Here is a 14863-nt window from a genome sequence, read left to right on the forward strand (position 1 = left end):
TAAAATTAGATAATTGTATGAATATTTTTAATCGATATTTCATTGGAGAAGCATCTAAACACACGTGGCAAGTCGAAATTCAGCCATGGGGGAAGACAAACAGCGTATGTGCGTACTTATGCACTCATTGCAACTCGGAATTACTCGGACCGCGATCATAAATCAGTCGCTTTTCGCTCGCGTGATTAATGTACCTTCGCTCGTTCAAATTCGAGTCGTGCTGTACAATGCATTCGATGCAACTCGTTCTCGAGAGCTTGTTCTGAGGCAAAAAATATTTTTAATCGCAGGCAAAAATTGTTCTATAAGTACACGATTCGCTCGAAATTTTTACATATGTCAAAAAAAAATTAATCAACATATCGGAATTGAAACGTTAATTCTTCATTGTTCAATCTCGATATAGTGCATACATAAAAAAAAAATTTCGAAATATTATCGCATAGTCGTATAGTTCGATCCAGGTGGTCTGACGGAAGTCGATCGCGGGCATTGTCTAGGAAGAATGGAAAAGAGATCCGGAACGATGTTTCGTATACGATGATCGCGGTCCCACGACATTAATATCTTCTCGACGCGTCTGCATGCGTGCTCCCGCGAACGCTTCCGGATTATAGACGCAGGTAGACGGACAGCTCGATCCTGGAGAAGGCAACGAGCAACACGACCGCCCATTGTGCCGCGTCGATGATCCTGCGCGTCTCGCGCGTCTCAAATCGTAAATCGGCGAAGGATCCTGTACCTGCGAACGTTTTTCCCAACATGCTTGTATAGTCATGTACTCAGTATCGCCCTAAAAGATACGATATGTTGCGGTTTTCTTAATGTCTTCGATCCTCTCTAAATGTTGAAGGAAACTATGCGGACGAAATACTGTCCGATTATCATTAAAAAAATATTTTGACAGCGAATATACTCTTTTTCCTTTTTAAACATTAATGTATAATATAAATATTCATTTATCTAGTAGCAGAATTATTTTACGAATTCTTATATTAAATTCACTTTAGAAAATATATTTAATTCAACTTCGCGATCAAAATTAAGATGAGAAACTATTTATAATTTAATGTTTTTATATATCTGCATTTTTTATATATATTTGATATGTGTTTTATTGTTTCAAATGTATTTTTATATTAGGCGATATATATGAAATTATAAATTGAATTCTGTTGCAAATTATAAATCGTCTAAAAAGAAATCTTAAAAATCTTTATTTAATATTGTTTTCATAATATATGTATATATTTTTATATTATCGTAAATATCGTTATGCTAAAATTACGAAGTACAATTTTATGGCTCGAAGTTATTGCAATTTGAAAGTTTAATTTGCCCCGAAAAAGGGTTTTTGTTTTATTCTTGTAATTTCTTCGGATTATTGAACCGCTATGTATAATATTTGCATTATATTACATTAACATCATGCCTAAAATTAAATAAGAAAATTCAATTAATGCAAAATTGGAAAATTTGCGCATTCGTAGTTTGGCATAAGGATGTTGATATCAATATTTTAGTCGCAATATATAGTCGAAAAAAAATGAACATATTACATTTATCGGATACGCATAGAGGGAAATTGAAGCTCGACGGAACATAAACGCGAGTTTGCGTCCCTCGGTATCCCGAGGGATATCCTTTCGTCGGAAATCAACATCCTTCCCATGGCACTTTCATCGTCAATCGACGTTGCGCTATACACAATGCGAGAGCAAGTCGCTGACGCCGCTTGACGGTTTGTTTGCACGATCGTTTCGAGGCCGATTGAAATCCGCTTAAATGCGATCGAGCGACGGTTCGACGATCCTCGCTCCGTTCCACGTGGAAAGGTCTTTCGGTCGGAACCAGGGCGGAACGCACGTGGGATCGCGAAAGGGATGAGGGAGAGAATCGAGTCCTGGCGACTTCGGGGAGGCACGCGCTCGCGACACGCGCACGCTCTCCCTTCGCCACTCGAGATCGCCCCGGGGACATTAATCTCGTTTAATCAAACACCGGCTGGACCCGTCCGTCATTGTGTTTGCCATTCGTTGCGCGCGGGGACACGCTGTTTGCGCGAGTATTGTTAAAAATGAAAGAAAGCGACTTAGCGTAATCCATCTCCAAGTCGCGTTTCTTCCAAAGGCACGAATCTACTCGAGTTTCTCAAATCCTGCGCGAGATTCGCATTTACATGGACTGACAGGATGTTATCAAACTGCATCGATTTTTTCTAAATTTGTTTTTTATTTCAATTTCACGTAGCTTTGTCATAATAAATTGTGTTATGAATATAAAAATCATATCTTTATCTATTAACAAGTCTGGAAATAGCTTGTGAGAAATCATTTACATTCAATTGCTTATGTATTTATTATTAGCGCCTTTAGATTTTTGTTAATGAAATTAATTGAAACATCAATACCTAATCGGAAAAGAAAGAAAGAAAAGAAAGTAAAGCTGATCTATTACTCAAGATTACTTTTCGTAGCAAGATCGAAATAAATTTAAGAAAAGAATTTAAAAAATTATCAGATACACTTGAAATATTAAATAATATGTTGAGTAAAATTTTATTTATATGTATATTAAGAAGATTCACCTGAATAATCATCATCCTTATCTTTATCTTTCGTAGACGAATCCTTCTCAGACTCCCATTCGTTGCTTCGTCGATTCTCGGGGTCACCACGCATATTAATTAACAAACTCTGCCTGCACAAGGTTGAGATCGTACTCATGCCGCCACTATCGACGTTTTTGGCGCGAATCAATCGTGACAGCCTCAGCTTGCTGACAATCTTCGCCAGCGGCCCCGAAGAGTCGCGACGCTTTGCGATCGTCCTCGGCAAGGACTCGCATCCCCGATCGGTCGTAACTAGCCGGCCGAATGTATTGGGATCTATGTTAATCATACCAGCACTCGCTGATTTTACCAGCGATTCCGATCGGACATCATCGATCGCGAGATTTTTCTGACATGCATCGACTTTATCCTCGCTTAAAGAAATGATTTCGTCTTGCGCGGTCAATGACACCATTTCCGCTCGATTTCCAACGTTTTCTGTCTCTTTGGACTTCGCAGTAATCATTGTAATCTCATTCGCCTTCGACGTTTCGGTCGACATCTGAGTGGCTATCATCGTTGAACGTTTCCAAGGATTCGCAGCTTCCGTCGACTCCATCATGGAGCGACAGAAAGGACCGCCTCGACGCGACAGGAAGCTTTCCTTGGCGCGACGTATCCTAGAGGAGCGCGATTCTGGATCGCTGATTATGAGAGATTCTGTCGCTCGACCTTCTCTTCTCGCCGCAGCATCCGAAAGTATTCTAAGCTTGTGCATCAAGTCGGATGATACCGCGTCACATTTCATATGATTCTCATCCCTTTGACTTACTTCATCCTGTCTTTGGCCAAATTCGATCTCTTCTTGTATCCTTTCGTCTTGATTTCGACTGAATCTTTCTTCGTTCTGCTTTCCTTCAAAGTTCACTTGATTACACCTGACATCTGACCCGTGTTTTTCATCTTTCTGCGTTTGATTGCACTGGTTCTGTTTGATCGATGTTATTCTTGATGGATCTGGTCCTTCAGAAAGTCGTGTAGAAGTCGCCCCGAATGAACATATATTTATCGGCGCGGTCACAAACTTTGCGTCCGAGTGATGAATCTTTTCCCGATTTACATCAATTGATGATAGCAACTTTTCCTCAGTTAGTCGGTCATTGAATTTTTTATTATTCATACTATTCTTTTCGCAGGGCGGATTTTTTTGCTCTATTGTTTTTACATCTTCCGTTTTGCTTCCTAAGCTCTTTTTAGATTCAAGAGGGGTCTCGCTGTCTTTCAAGGTGGAGCGTAGAGGCCACGGTAAGGACAACGATACGCGCAATAAAGCGTCCTGTCGACATAGTTTGGGCGATGCCGATCTCGACTTGCTTTTAGATTTGGATGAACGTCGAAGTCGACCATCGATAGAGCCATCGCTCTCCTTTCTTGAAGATACCCGGTCCTCTGAGCGGCGAAACGGACCGAATATCATGCGTTTTGTTTTGATAAAAACGTTTTTGGAAGAAGAACCGTCCTTCTTGTTACAATCAATCTGACTGTTCCGAGTCGTGATCCTCGTAGACAGATTGCAATCGCTCGATCGATTCCCGACGACTTCATCCGGACGATCTACGCTTGCGAAACGATTTCGGGTTCTCTCTGTACTTTTTATTCCGTCCTCCGTGCTCGCCGTGGGAACGATTATTTTGTTCAATGTCTCCTCGTTGATCAGAATTTTTTCTAAACAGCGTGCTTCGCTATTTCTAGAGACAGTTATCGGTACAGTTTGAATCGTATTGGTCAAGAGATTTTTCGGAGTTTCCGAAAGATTAGATCTTTCCATTGCTGTCAACTTTGATGACAAAAGATTTTCTCTTATACAATTATTTCCATTATCATAAGAGGAACCGCATACTTGTTCGTGACAATCAACCGGTTCGTACAAGTGATTGTTCATCGTATCACTGCAGGTGTCTGTTTTAAATGTGAGAATTTCATAATGTCGATCAACATCGTTTTGCAGCTCGGGAGAACTGCAATTCTCATAATACGCTGAAGTAATATCGTTTTTAAAATCGTTTTTAATATTAAGATCGCAGGATTTCGACGTATCTTTGTTATTATCTGTCAGAAAGAATTATTATAATGAGATGTTTATGCAGGAAAATAAAAATATAAAACGAGTAGATAATAAAAATATAAGATTAGAAAAGAATAAAAAATACACACGTCTTACCTAAGTTTGAATTTGACAATTTCGATAAAGCTTCCATGGAATCGTGGCGATCTGAAGATGATATTGTTGTTGCCAACTGATAAGTGCAAAAATCTGTGCTGAGAATTATTTTTTCTCTTTTAGCCTCTTGAGTGTGTTTGTCATCTCGAAGATCCTCTGTGTCGCTCGTTTGTCCCTTATTCGATGACTCGTTTGCAAGGTCCTCAATCTTTCTCGTCTCGTTCATCTCCTTGGTCCACGTACGCGACGAGTCCTGGTTGTACCGACAGGATGCTAATTTCAATTGCGCTATGATAAAACTTACTTTTCCAAAAAGCTTGAGCTTCAACATAATGATTCGAGCATCTCGCAAATTTTGACAAATTCTGCTAAGTATTTTTTTATAAACAATTTGTTTCTTTCTTCATGATACGTTTATGATTTAAAAAATATTAGAACTAAATAAATAAAGCAACGTGCAAAATCAATATGTTAAAGCAAAATTAAATTATCTAAATGTACCATTAATTCTTCCTCATTTCGTATCGGTGACACAGTTTCGAAATTATTCGCAAAGTATGCAGATTCAAGGTTGTCATTTTCTGAAAGACAGCGAAAAATAAAATAACTTACGATTTACAAGATGAAAAACTTAGAAAATAAGAGATTATTTTGGCAATTAAATATTTAATCTAATATCTAAAAAAAATCGATGTAATTTTGATGAATGTCTTACCAAAAGAAGGCTCTTGTTTCTTGGTGTCATTTTTGCTCTTGTAAATCGGAGTAAGAGGAAATTCGAATGTAATCGAGTCTCTGAAAAAATGTCGTAAAATCATCAATTTTACGCTATCATAAAAAAAAGATAATTTTTTGAAGAAATAATTCGATTTACTTATTCGCCCCCTCATCGCGTGACTCGTCGCAAGTATCTTCAGTCCACCCAACTGATTGATCGAATTTTACAGAATCTAAGATCGAACAACATGTTTCCTCGGTACAGCCTGTGGATCCTTGAATCTCCTTGTTGCCTTCCTCACACAATGACTCCCAGTTCGGTTTATCTTCGTCCAAAAGTGTCGTTCTCTTGCGAGAACAATCCTCGGATAGCGAACAGCGTTCCGGACTCGGACTATTCTCGCTCGAGCGAGCTTCTGGATTAATCCACTTTCTGTTGTTCCATGGCTTGCAATTCTTATCATCCTCGGCTTCGACCAAAAATACCGGTGATGGCTCGTGGCTGGATGTAACTGTACCAAGAGGAACGGCGATACTAGTGGTTTCACTGGCCGCAACAGAGTATACTGGCGTTTGATGAGGTTGTACTCCAGTCAAAGGACTGGCGGTCTCCTCGATAACGTCCTCGATGTCGACAATCATCGCCTCCGGTTCGGAATCTTCCACTGTCATGTCTTCCGAGGGATCCTTGATTCCCTGCGAGTTATCTGTAACAAACATTATATTTATATTAATATTTATATCAATAGCGTTGATAGAGAATTATCTGGCAATAAATAGTAATCATAATTTTGATAAAACGTGAATAAATAGATAAAATATATTATAAAATCAAGTAAGAAAATAGCTAGAGATATATAGATCATATTTAAAACTAAAACTGCGACATGCAAAATTGTTGAATTTAAAAAAAATGATTAAAATAGTATGTTTACTAGAAACTGGCAAAGTGTTCATTCGAGTATCATCTTCGAGCTTGTCCGTAGAGATCAAAGATTGGAGGCTCGTGGATCGACGCACTGCGAACGATTCGTCGCGAACACTGCCTTCGAAGACACTGCCGTCAGACTTGGATCTTTTTAGGGTCCAGTGGAATGCACGATTCTTTCCTACGATTTGTGAAATTGTTTAATTATATAGTAATAATAATATTATTCTGTTTTAGAAAATATCAAGCTTCTCGAGAAATTATTTAATCTTACCCGTCGTATTCGATGATTCTGTCAACGTAGCTTCGTTCAAATCTTGCGTGAATGGCGTATAACCTGGTCCCAACAGACGAAACGTGGAGGATCTGGGTGATATTCCGCGATGCTTCTCCCAATCGTATAATTTCCTTGTGAATTCTCGGGATATGCCTTCGAAACGATAAGATCCGACGGATGTACGAATTAACACTTCGTTGCCACAGTTTACGCCTCGAGACATAGCCATGAATCTTTAATCAATGAAAAATTATCTTAATCAATGAATAATTATTTACAGTTGGCGCGCACATTATTGGCTTTTATTATTTTTTATATTTAACAAAAATATTGCATTAGAAAAATATCCAAACTTGTTAACACGATTTGAATTTCTGTACCTTAAATCGCCGTCAAAGCAATCATTCAGTTGTCTCGCGTCGCTCTCGCGACGTTCCTTGCCGATCCTTTGTCCAAATAGTAACAGCAGCTTTTCTAAAGCGAGAAACTCCGTTTCATCAATGACATCGGATGTGACGCGATTCATCGGCGATTTCGGTCTCTCGTTGATTCGACATGCGGCTTCGCTCATCCTCCTCCACGCTTCCATCCGCTTAATAAAGTCCTCGCAGAGATGTTGTTTTCCATCACTGCCAAAGCTCCCTGCGCTACCGATACTCGCGCAGCTTCCGCGCGAACCGATTGAATTCTGATTTTTCTATCATGTAAAAAATCTTGTATTAAAAACAATTATAATTGTGACAAAAATATTAATATTTTTATATTTAAAAAATAAAAAATAAATATATAATAATTATAATAAATATAAAAATATAATTATAATAAATATAAAAAATAAATTTAATATCTTTTGAACACAGGAGGTCCTTTTTTTACAGCAGCCCTCTCTTTCATTAGATCTCAAGGTACTCATTTCACGTGACATAATTGCTGGTGAGATCAACGTACATTGTAACACCTGAGCTCGGCTTTCGATGAGGAGGAACGCCAGAGCTGCCAGTCAGTCAGCCGTCGACGACTGACACGTTGCTGCTCGATGACCGCACCGGATCGTCGGCCCTTCTTCGTCCGCTTCCAGTCCTGTAGCTTCTTCCGGAACTCCGGCGCCAGTCGTTCCTCGTTCAACGGGAGACCATCACGAGCGTTTCGTGCGCTTTTCAGGCGCTCCCACTCGACCAGCTTCCGGTGGAACTCGGCACCGAACTTCTCCCGCAATGCTTGATAATCCTTGCGCGTCTCTCGTTCCCGACAGTGGTTATTGTTGTTGTTGTTGTTGTAGTTGCTGCTGATACCTGTAATGGTTTTACCGAGATCCTCGACGCTTTCGCTACAGCTGCGAGCTCGGCGTGTATCTGCGTTTATAATAAAAATATTTAATCGGCAACAAGAGGCACGAAATAAGGAGCATGCGAAAGAGTTAAAGGAACATTGGATGTGAATTTTCAAGGATGTTAGTTGCGTTTCTTAAGTTTTGAAATTTAAAAATAAAGACAAGCTCATGAATTACGTATTTATGAATATCTCGATATGAAACTCTGATTGTGAGACAAAAATCGGGGCGATCACGATTTGTGTCTCCTTTGTTGATTTTGGAATGTATGTGCTTAATTTTTGCTCGAAGTTATTTTATCGACTCGAAATGCGATATTTCGATATGTCTTTTGTTTGTTGATTTTTTATTTCAAGAATCTTATATTTTAATAAACAACATATGACATATATAAGTTTCATTCGGCATGTTGCCGCAAAATTTTCAAGTAGGTCGTCAAATTGTAAACAATATCGCGAAAAATTCATTCTCCGCTTTTCGCTTCAATAAAAAAATATCAAAAGATAGCAAGTTTACTAATTGGTCGGGAAGCAAAATTCATCTAACTCCCGTATATCAGAAGAAGCTTAAGCAATGTCCTAAACCATCGTTTGCACAATTATATTGTAAAAAGTTATTCTCCAAGCCTAAATCTGAAAAAGTAAAACGCGAGTTGTTTAATTTACATTTTCTTTTGTTAGACGTTTTTAAATTTCTCGACAAAATTATATAAATACATATTGAACATTTAACTATATCATTTTCATTAATATGATATCGCACTATGCACAAAATGCTTAATGATTTATATCTTATTATTCGTTGAAAAAATTTAATCGATATTTTAAATTATCAAAACTTAACCGATACTTGAGAGATTGTGGATAGATTGTGGATATTAGCAGATATTATTAAAGTTAATTAAAGTAATTAGTAAAAGTAGAATCTCTTTTTTAAAAATTAGCTCGAAATATTTATACAGTTCATTTTTCTTTTTTTTTCATTTCGATATAATAAGCGCAATAATAAATTTTAGTGCGATGCAACAACAGCCAGCGATGATTATTTAAAGGCGCGACAATCCTTAAAACTTCGTATCGAGAATTTAGTGAAATTCGTGGAGGACGAATCGCGATCAATCACGAGCAATGTGGAAAGTAGTTTGAAGAGCAGCAATGCCGCTCATGCGATTCAAATGGAAAAGCTATTCAGGGCAACTTCGGGAAAACTCGACGAACTGATCAGATTGGACGTCTCGTATGGCAGCTGGATGCGAAAGGAGATATTGCTACTCAACGACGAGATAAAACGATCTTTCGACGCTCTGGAACGAGCGATCGTTGCAAATACGAAAAACATAACATACAAGCTGAAGAATCTGCGAAGTGATGTGACTAGATGTGTCGAATGTGCACAGAGGAAATTGATCGCGTGTCGTAAGCACAATGTTCCTTCTAATCTCACGGAATGCGCAAAGAAACAGTTGGATCAAGCGACAAAGATGTTCGATCAAACGAACGAGGAAGTACGTCTCAAGCTCAAAGAAATCACAAAACTTCAAGAGACAGTCATGAAGGCACACGAAATGACGGCACAGGAAGCGATCGAAATGAACCATAAGAAAGTGAGCGAATTGATAAAATATCTGGAGAGATGCATCCTTCAGCTGAAAAAATCGAGCAAGTAGCGAAAACGATATGGGCAATAAAAAAACTCGTAAATGCGCTGTTGAAGAAACTCCAGAAATATAATCGTGAGAATTGAAAGATGTAAGAGAAAAAAATAGCAAAGGATTTTAAGATTGAAATAAGTCAAAAATTTTTCCCTCAGTCTCATGTTTATCTCTACGTTAAAAATAGATATGTAAGAGTTGCATGTAACAGCCAACTGTCTTATTCATCTTCGTATGCCTTCAAATAGTATTTTATTTGAAGTATTCTACAGAGGTTTATACGATCAAGATTTATGAGTTTAAGAGTGTTTAATGATGTAATAAATTTATTAAAATTAGGATCCCGAATTCCCATAAAGATGCGAAACTTTTACTGGTTCTTGATCAAAATAGAACGAATATAGTGTAATAATGCACATATTTTTCTGCGATTGATGTATAATAAGCTTTCTTGCGTTGTAGGAAATCTTTTCGCATTAGTATATTTTCTTTTATGAAGTTTACAAAATATATATTTGTTTACACGATGTTATTTTAGAAAGATTTACATAAAACTCTCACCGTCATTCGTGAATGATTGCGCCGCAACCACTCTAACTGGGCTCGGTGGAACGCTGAAGGTGGCATTTGTCAGAAAAGCACGTCTGACCTTGTTCCATTTCGAATCTTGTCGCTGTATCTTTGGCGCATGCGTTACCGCTTCCTCGATCGTCGAATGCTGGAACCCAACGTTATTGTATATGCACGAAGCGAAGTTTGTGCGATGTAATCATTTGGCAAGAGAAAGCATCTTTGAGGAATTTAGAATTCCCTGTTTTATTTACAGTGCATTCTTCGTAGATAAAATACGGCGTGTCTCATTCAAGTTTCGCGATGAATCTTAAAAGACATTAAAGATAAAAAAAGAAACTTGACTTTAATTTTAATGAACATTGACATAAAATTAACTTTCCCCAAACGTGACCTGTCTCATAAAATTAACTTTCCCCAAACGTGATCTGTCTTATATTAAAAAATGATAATAACTAATAATAATAATTTTAAATATATTGTTGTTCGATAGATTCGAATATTAGAGAGACATGCCACATGCCACTTGTCCAACCTGTCGTTTAAATTCCCTCGGACTCGATGCATCCTGGCGCATCTTGGGATGTTGCGGTGAACTTCCACCGGAATCTTGCGTGCTCGAGGGAAGAGGAGATATCGATTCCGGAGAGGATAAGCTCCTGATTTCCTCCTCGTTCGATGGTATCGTGATCGTCAGTGTCGGCGTCGGTCTCTTCGACGATATTTCCGGATCTTTTCCATTCACAGCGTGCATCGTTGCATCCGCATCCGATATAATACGAATCAGCGGTTTATTGCGATTTACCTATTATTAAGAATAAGCGAGAGAATTTATTTTATATAATAATAAGCGAAATTCACAATTATTATAATAATAAATAATTATTGTTTTAAATGCATGTAATAATATATGCTAAAAGAAAGAAATTTTCATGACATGAAAGGAGAGGGAATAGAATATATTATATTATAACGCACACATTTTCTTTTAATTATATTAGAATGATTTTTTGTTCTCGTTTAAAGAGACTGAAATAATTAATAATAACGAGACAACTCGGTATCGCAATTTTAAACGATAAAAAAAAAACCCAAAAAGACTCGTGTTTCAGAATGGGACAACGTCCGTTAATGGATACGTTCGCGATGCGTTGATCAAAGAAATTCAACGGGCGCGGCCGTACGTGGCACGCACGCGTTGCCGTGGATATTTTTAAGTCGGCACTTGTATATACGTATGTTGCGAGAAAGGAATTTCGCGGAGGGTTCTTATCGATGCTGCTCTTATAACGTGAACCGCCGCAGCAAAATTGATTGAAAACGTAGAATAAAGTCTATACATTTTTTTTACGGAGAAAATATGTTTAAATCACCCAAGCTCGCTTTCCCGCCTCCCGCTATAAAACAGATGTTACCTCATTCGGAGATTCTATGGAACAGACACTCTCTGTTATGGGAGTGTCGCGGTCAAATGATCGAGCGGGTCGATCTGGATCATCCTTCTTTTTATCATCTTTCACTAGTGGCAAATGTCGGTCCGGAGAGTTTATAATATTTTTGCGCGAATCTAGAAAAATATGTAATAATCGAAGTGTACCTCTTTGTTACAGACACATGAGTAATCATATTTTATATGAAAAAGAGTATATGTATTATTACAATATATCAAATTTTAATTCATTTAATTATTCACAGCAGATTCAAACAGATTCATATTCATAAAATCAGAAAAATTAAGATTTACCCAAAATTATTAATTTCACAATCCTAGAGTTCAATTTGCAATTATCTTAAATTCTGATTAAACTGCGTAATTTATTTTGCATTAAAATTTGGATCTTGAGGAAAATTTTCATTAAATTAATAAATGTAAAATATGCAATAGGAGGTATTATAAAAATGAAGAAATATTTTCTCACCATCAAACACCTCCTCGTTGGACGACGATGCAGATGATACTCTACCGATCGGCGTGGACGGGCCGGAGACTTCGCTGGTACAGGGTGAGAGCGACGGTCCGGTGCTCCAGTTTCCGGTAGTGATCGCATCCGGGATCCTCAGATACTTCGTCGTCGGTGTGGACAATGCTGTTGCCGACGTGCTCGATTCCGCGATATCCGCGAGATCATTGGTGCACGCTCGCTCCCATTTGAAGGCCGCCTTCACTCTGGTCCATTTGCTTATTTTCGGGCCGCTGTTTCGACCCGCGTTTCGACCGGCATTTCTCGCGAATATATCTCGTTTATCCGCCGTCTCGGCCACCCGTTCGATCAGGTTCGAGGCGAGATTCTGCTCGGCCAGCGATCGGCTTCGTTGCCTCGAGGGCGATCGCACGTTCAAACGCTCGCCTCGTTTCGGCGTCAACGCGGCATCCCGACAATTCGACAGCATCGCATCCAACAGCGACTCTGCGAAACCGGTGTCTTCGTCGGTGAAATCGCGGAGCAGCTCCTCCTCGTCGTTCGCCAATGCAACTTCCAGTCGCCGATCGGCGTTTCTCTGCACCTTGACGCGCTCCAGACCTCGCACGCGCCGGAAGAACTTGGAGCTGCGATCGCGCAGCTCCAGGATCTGTTCCGTCAGCGCGCACAGGCGGTCCAGGTGCTCGAATGCCTCCTCGGCGTAGGGGACCCCTTCGCCACCCATAGCCGAGGTCGTCGAATTCGGCGTGGTATCGTAGTCGAACGAGTGGCCCTCGAACGGAGACGCGCCGAGCTCGCTGAGATAAGTCGCGAGATCCTCTTCTTCCTCCTCGGGACCGCGAGACGTGCGATCCCGCGCGATCGGCAGACACTGCGGATCCGGGGGCGGGGTCGGAAGTCGAGCATCCTCGGGCTTGTCCTTGATCTTGGCAGCTCCTCTTTGATCTCGTGGTCGGCTCGGCTTGTCAAGCTTCCTCTCGATTTCGAGAGCGCCGGATTCCTCGGTCGATCGAGCATTGTCTTCCGCCATTGGATATTCTGGATGAAAAGATATGAGATTTAGATACTTGCACCTGATGGAACGTAAGAGCTAATTTTCTCTCAACGCATGACAATTATGGATATTTAATGACGCTGCCATCTTCAACGTGCATTTGAAAAAGTGTTGAAGAAACACTATAATACGGTTGGGATATTTATAAAAAATTCGTATAATTTGACTTGCACCAGGTTTTCTATAATTTTATATTTTCCTTAAGTTTTCCTATTTTTATATATTTATTGTTGAAACAAGATAAAAAGGAAACTGTAAAAGAAATTCTTATATTGAAATTTGTTTATCTTGTTAAATATGATCAAAGACTTTTTTCATCGAATCATGTATTCAATCATGTATCATTGTTTTTGAATAAGAGAAAAGTATTTTACACTGCATATTCTTCTTGCTACTAGTGCTGTTTTCGTTTACTTCAGTTTACTCGAAGAGTAATCTGGAGATCTGTGTTTGATGATAATAATGGCTCCTTGTCAGATTTGTTTGTAGATGCTTCGGTAGATGCAAATGCAATCTAATTGATGATGCGTGCAAAGTGTTGCTTCGTTTCATCAACATTCGATCGTATAAATATTATGGAAAGGAATGCGCGTTTCAAATGCGTTTCTCTGATGCACTTCTTGCTGCAAGAACCAGAATAGAGCGTACAAAGGAATTTTAATCCTCCGCTTCATATATATTTGCGAGACAATAAAAATTTTCCATAATTGCTTTTATTAGTTTTTATTGATGCTCCATTACTTTTTTCATTATTTATTCATTCATTCGTATTCATTTTCAGATCACTATCGTAAGATTTGCTGCATTAAATCAGCTGTTTAAGTGCTCATTCATAAAAATCAGAACTTTCTTCGCTTTAGAAGAACACAATTCCTTTGTTATGCATCCACTCAACTTTCTTTCATCTCGTTTTATTCAGATATGAATGAGAAAATGACGTATCTCAATTATTTCCCTTTTAACTTTCACTAAATAAGAATTTATTCAGTCACAGATTATATCTTTCTTTCAATGCAAGTTTAAAATCTACTACTTTTCACCACATTCATTCACGTGCATCAACGTTACTAGAAGAAATCTTTCTTTCGACAGAACACTTCTCCAAGTCGATCACAATTATATATTCACGAAAACGACTTTAATTTATTTTTACATTTGATCGCCGTTTGAGATCGCAGTACAAGAATTTTTCTCCTCGTTATGATCTCGATCGATCTGTCTTCACGAAATTTGGCTCTCGAATGAAGGCGACGTGGATCAGTTCGTGTGACCTCGCGAGGTCGCTTCTTCGCGACGAAAACGAGAAAAGCTCGTCGGGCGCCGCGCGTTTCGAGACTTCGGCGATAGTGCGCGATTATTTTCGGTGACGAGCATTCGCCGTTAGTGTCCACGTGTATGTGTGCATGAATATAGAGAGTATACGTACGAGATGCAGAGGCGCGTCGCGACGCCGTCGAGGCGAGAGTCGGGCATGCGCGACTGTTAGCTCGTCCGCGTCGAGCTTTCTTCCTGTTCCCGTCTCGAAAATAGACGGAAAGGCGGCGGGAAGACGCGTCCGTTCGGCCCTTATTTATAAGCGTCGCGGAATGACGCTACCGATCATAAAGCCTCGTCATGCTACTTTTTACGATATTTCGATGCA

General features: G+C 39.2%; 1 protein-coding gene across 3 annotated transcripts; it reads right to left on the bottom strand.

Annotated features, from left to right (window-relative positions):
- Positions 1–1324: 1324 nt before the first annotated feature.
- LOC105253802 lies at positions 1325–14700 on the bottom strand. Of its 3 annotated transcripts, none has more exons than XM_011262079.3 (14): positions 14648–14700; positions 12165–13205; positions 11661–11812; positions 10781–11050; positions 10237–10393; positions 7643–8046; positions 7075–7391; positions 6692–6927; positions 6425–6598; positions 5647–6196; positions 5488–5567; positions 5274–5353; positions 4773–5025; positions 1325–4660 (listed from the first exon to the last, which is right to left on the bottom strand). In XM_011262079.3, exons 2-14 carry the CDS (start codon positions 13195–13197, stop codon positions 2574–2576), a joined length of 5793 nt encoding a protein of 1930 aa, XP_011260381.1. In that variant the 5' UTR covers positions 13198–13205; positions 14648–14700; the 3' UTR covers positions 1325–2573. The 3 variants fall into 3 exon arrangements, with proteins under 3 accessions (XP_011260381.1, XP_025268477.1, XP_025268476.1); XM_025412692.1 differs by lacking the exon at positions 14648–14700 and adding an exon at positions 14375–14591; XM_025412691.1 differs by lacking the exon at positions 14648–14700 and adding an exon at positions 13596–13938.
- Between the last annotated feature and the right edge of the window lie 163 nt (positions 14701–14863).

The sequence above is a fragment of the Camponotus floridanus genome, unplaced genomic scaffold (genome assembly GCF_003227725.1).
Source record: "Camponotus floridanus strain SB8 unplaced genomic scaffold, Cflo_v7.5 scaffold55, whole genome shotgun sequence".
Lineage (NCBI taxonomy): Eukaryota > Metazoa > Arthropoda > Insecta > Hymenoptera > Formicidae > Camponotus > Camponotus floridanus.

Excerpts from the sequence above, each read along its gene's own strand:
- LOC105253802 (XM_011262079.3), bottom strand. The coding sequence starts at position 13,197 with ATGGCGGAAGACAATGCTCGATCGACCGAGGAATCCGGCGCTCTCGAA. Across the intron at positions 7,392-7,642 it reads CCGAGCTCAGGTGTTACAAT|AAAAATCAGAATTCAATCGG; the intron begins GTACGTTGATCT and ends TTTACATGATAG. Across the intron at positions 6,599-6,691 it reads AGAATCATCGAATACGACGG|GAAAGAATCGTGCATTCCAC; the intron begins GTAAGATTAAAT and ends CACAAATCGTAG.